The following is a 2,599-nucleotide window of genomic DNA, read 5'->3' as shown; positions in this document are numbered from 1 at the left end:
TCTCTACACAGTTTTTACTGTCATGTTTTGTGGGTTGGGGGGTGTGGGAGATCTACATATTTTGTATTGCTATGTGAGGGCAAGTTTCACACCTGAGTTATGTGTAGGAGGTGATTCTAAAAAGGCTATCGAGAGGTTGTTTTGTAGGACTGGAAGACATGTTGTAGCTTTCGAACAGATTAGGAAGTTGCCAAGATTGGGATGTTGGTTGAGAGCAACTAAAGGGGGTTGCGGGAAGCTCTTCATCCTATTGAACTAGTTGTAGATATTTGATGTTAGACATGTGTTGGTGGTTAGTGGTAATAAAGAAAGTCATTTTTATGAGGCTAAAGGTGTTTGTAAAAAAACAGTAACCAGTTTATGATCCCTGAGTTTGCACATATTTATTTTTCAATAGGTGTGCAATATTGTTTTTATCGTCTGTTTGTTGGTGGGTTTTTTGGTTCTTTTGTTTCTCTGTTTACTTGGGTTTTTTTGCTTTGGGCCAGCTTTTTATTTTTCAAATTGTTTCTTTGTTATTCACTATGCAAAAGGTTGTACCTAAAGTAATTTATTCTGGACTTGAAACGGGTGAAACTCAGAGCACCATTGTATACCACAGAACAGAATATATGATGGAAGAAAGAGGAAGGAGCTGAGTGGAGGTAGCGTCTCGTGAGATAGAGCAAAGAGGGACCACATGCAACCCATCTCTTTGACACCCAGTGCACATTGCACAAATCCACATTTGACAGTTTAGATACAGTTGAGGGCGGTCAGATTTTCCTTCTTTGAGGGGCAAAAGTTACTATTTTGGAACAATTTAATTGAACCCTCTGAAGTCCAAAAATATGTGATTTTCTGGGCCACGTGGATTCAAAGACTATCATCCATTCAGAGGGCTGCAACACATCGCAGGGTTCAGATCTTTGTTACAAAGCGGAATGCAATATGCCTTATTGCACTTCAGATCAAATTTGATGAGGCAAAGGGACAGTCAGTTTGAAAAAGTCTGCAATAGGAGGCGCTATTACTCGACCTGATACCGTGCATTCGACTGCGTATACAATTGACAAATCCATTTTAAAGATTACACTGGTTAAAATATGGCATGACCTCGTTGGAGTTTCAAATTGGGTCTAAGTACGACTGAGAAAAAAAGTATACAATATCACAATGCACAATGTGAAAACTCTTTAAAAAACAACCAGATAGCAGATATCAGATAACAAACAAGACAGTACATTGTTTCGATAAATCCATAGACTTGTACTAATGGATCTCATACCACGCACTGTCCTGGGCATTCTCTCTCTCTCTCTCTCTCTCTCTCTCTCTTCCTCTCTCTCTCTCTCTCTCTCTCTCTCTCTCTCTCTCGCTCTGGTCAATAAAAATCACCAATGTGAAAAGTGAGAAACATGGGTTGCGCCATCACAAGTGGAGGACAAAATGTAGCAAAATAAAATACACTCTGAGATCACACACAACTTTCTGGGACACAGATCTGCAGCAAAGAAACTGTACTTCTATGTAGTTGTGTGAATCTCTCTTTTCGACTAAAACAGGAATAAAAAGTGAAACATTTTTCCAGCACATTTTATAGTAATATCAAGTTGGAAACGCTGCCAGACACCCGTCTCACTATAGCCAGGTTCACACGGTGGCTTCTCCCCTTGGCGTGCATGTGGCTTCAACAGCGGGTCTAATACTAACTTACTGACTTAGCCTCTCCCTACACCGTCAGGTACATGAGGCGGAGAGGATTGCGGGTCCGCCACTGCTTCCGGAAATAGGGCATAGTGTGCGACCAAGGATATTAAACATCTATGGATGACTCAGGTCAGCCTCAAGGAGCTTCGAATACAATAGCTGACAGCCTTGAGAACGTCAATGTCTCACGCATAAAAGCCCATAACATACAGAGCGCACACAAAGGCACAGTTTGCTCTCGCCCGGAGCCAGCATAACAGTTTGCTACCCAGTTTACTATAATACCTTCATTCTCTCCGAGATAATGGATCAAGTTATATTTGGAGGTAAATCGTGTATCTCTTAATGTATGTCGTAGGTCGTCTCCTGGTGAAATTGTGAATTTCAAACGAACACCAAATGACGAAGAAAATCAGTTTTTTCCGTTTCCTTTAATATCTATATCTTTTCTAAAATCGTTAAGAGGAGGCTGCAGCCGCTCCTAGGGCTAGATTCAGAATTAATTCCTACCAAACTGAAAATGTGTCCTGCGCGTCCATGACCTAGTGCAGCTGCGAGGGTGGTAAGACACTTATCCCAAAAAAGGAAGAAGAAAAAGTATAAAATTGTTCACCTGAATTATCTATGCCGGGCATGTTTTGATAAGTGAATTACGAAAAGGCGTTTCTCCCCTCTTTGAAACCGACCTTACGTTCCTTGAAGTTTCGACATTTGAAAAGTTAAAAGAGAGACAAGGTTCTCTCTCTCTCTCTCTCTCTCTCTCTCTCTCTCTCTCTCTCTCTCTCTCTGCTGGCGTCATTCTTTCAAAAATGTTTGTGATTTGTGATCTTCATTTTCGATTTTCGCCTGATGCGGTTGTGAATTTCACATGTTCCAGAATTATACAGTAAATAGTATGTTTATTTTCAAC

The 2,599-nt window shown here is 40.7% G+C and overlaps 1 protein-coding gene across 1 annotated transcript in view; it reads left to right on the top strand.

Moving 5' to 3' along the window:
* Positions 1-1,758: 1,758 nt before the first annotated feature.
* The window catches only part of LOC101854414, a 10,455-nt gene continuing 9,614 nt past the window's right edge, over positions 1,759-2,599 (top strand). The window contains exon 1 of the mRNA XM_005100200.3: positions 1,759-2,015. Within this exon, the coding sequence (XP_005100257.1) occupies positions 1,994-2,015 (22 nt within the window). The 5' untranslated portion in view covers positions 1,759-1,993. The remainder of the gene's footprint in view (positions 2,016-2,599) is intronic.

This window comes from Aplysia californica, unplaced genomic scaffold (assembly GCF_000002075.1).
Source record: "Aplysia californica isolate F4 #8 unplaced genomic scaffold, AplCal3.0 scaffold00240, whole genome shotgun sequence".
Taxonomy (NCBI): domain Eukaryota; kingdom Metazoa; phylum Mollusca; class Gastropoda; order Aplysiida; family Aplysiidae; genus Aplysia; species Aplysia californica.
This window is presented reverse-complemented; position numbering and strand designations above follow the sequence as displayed.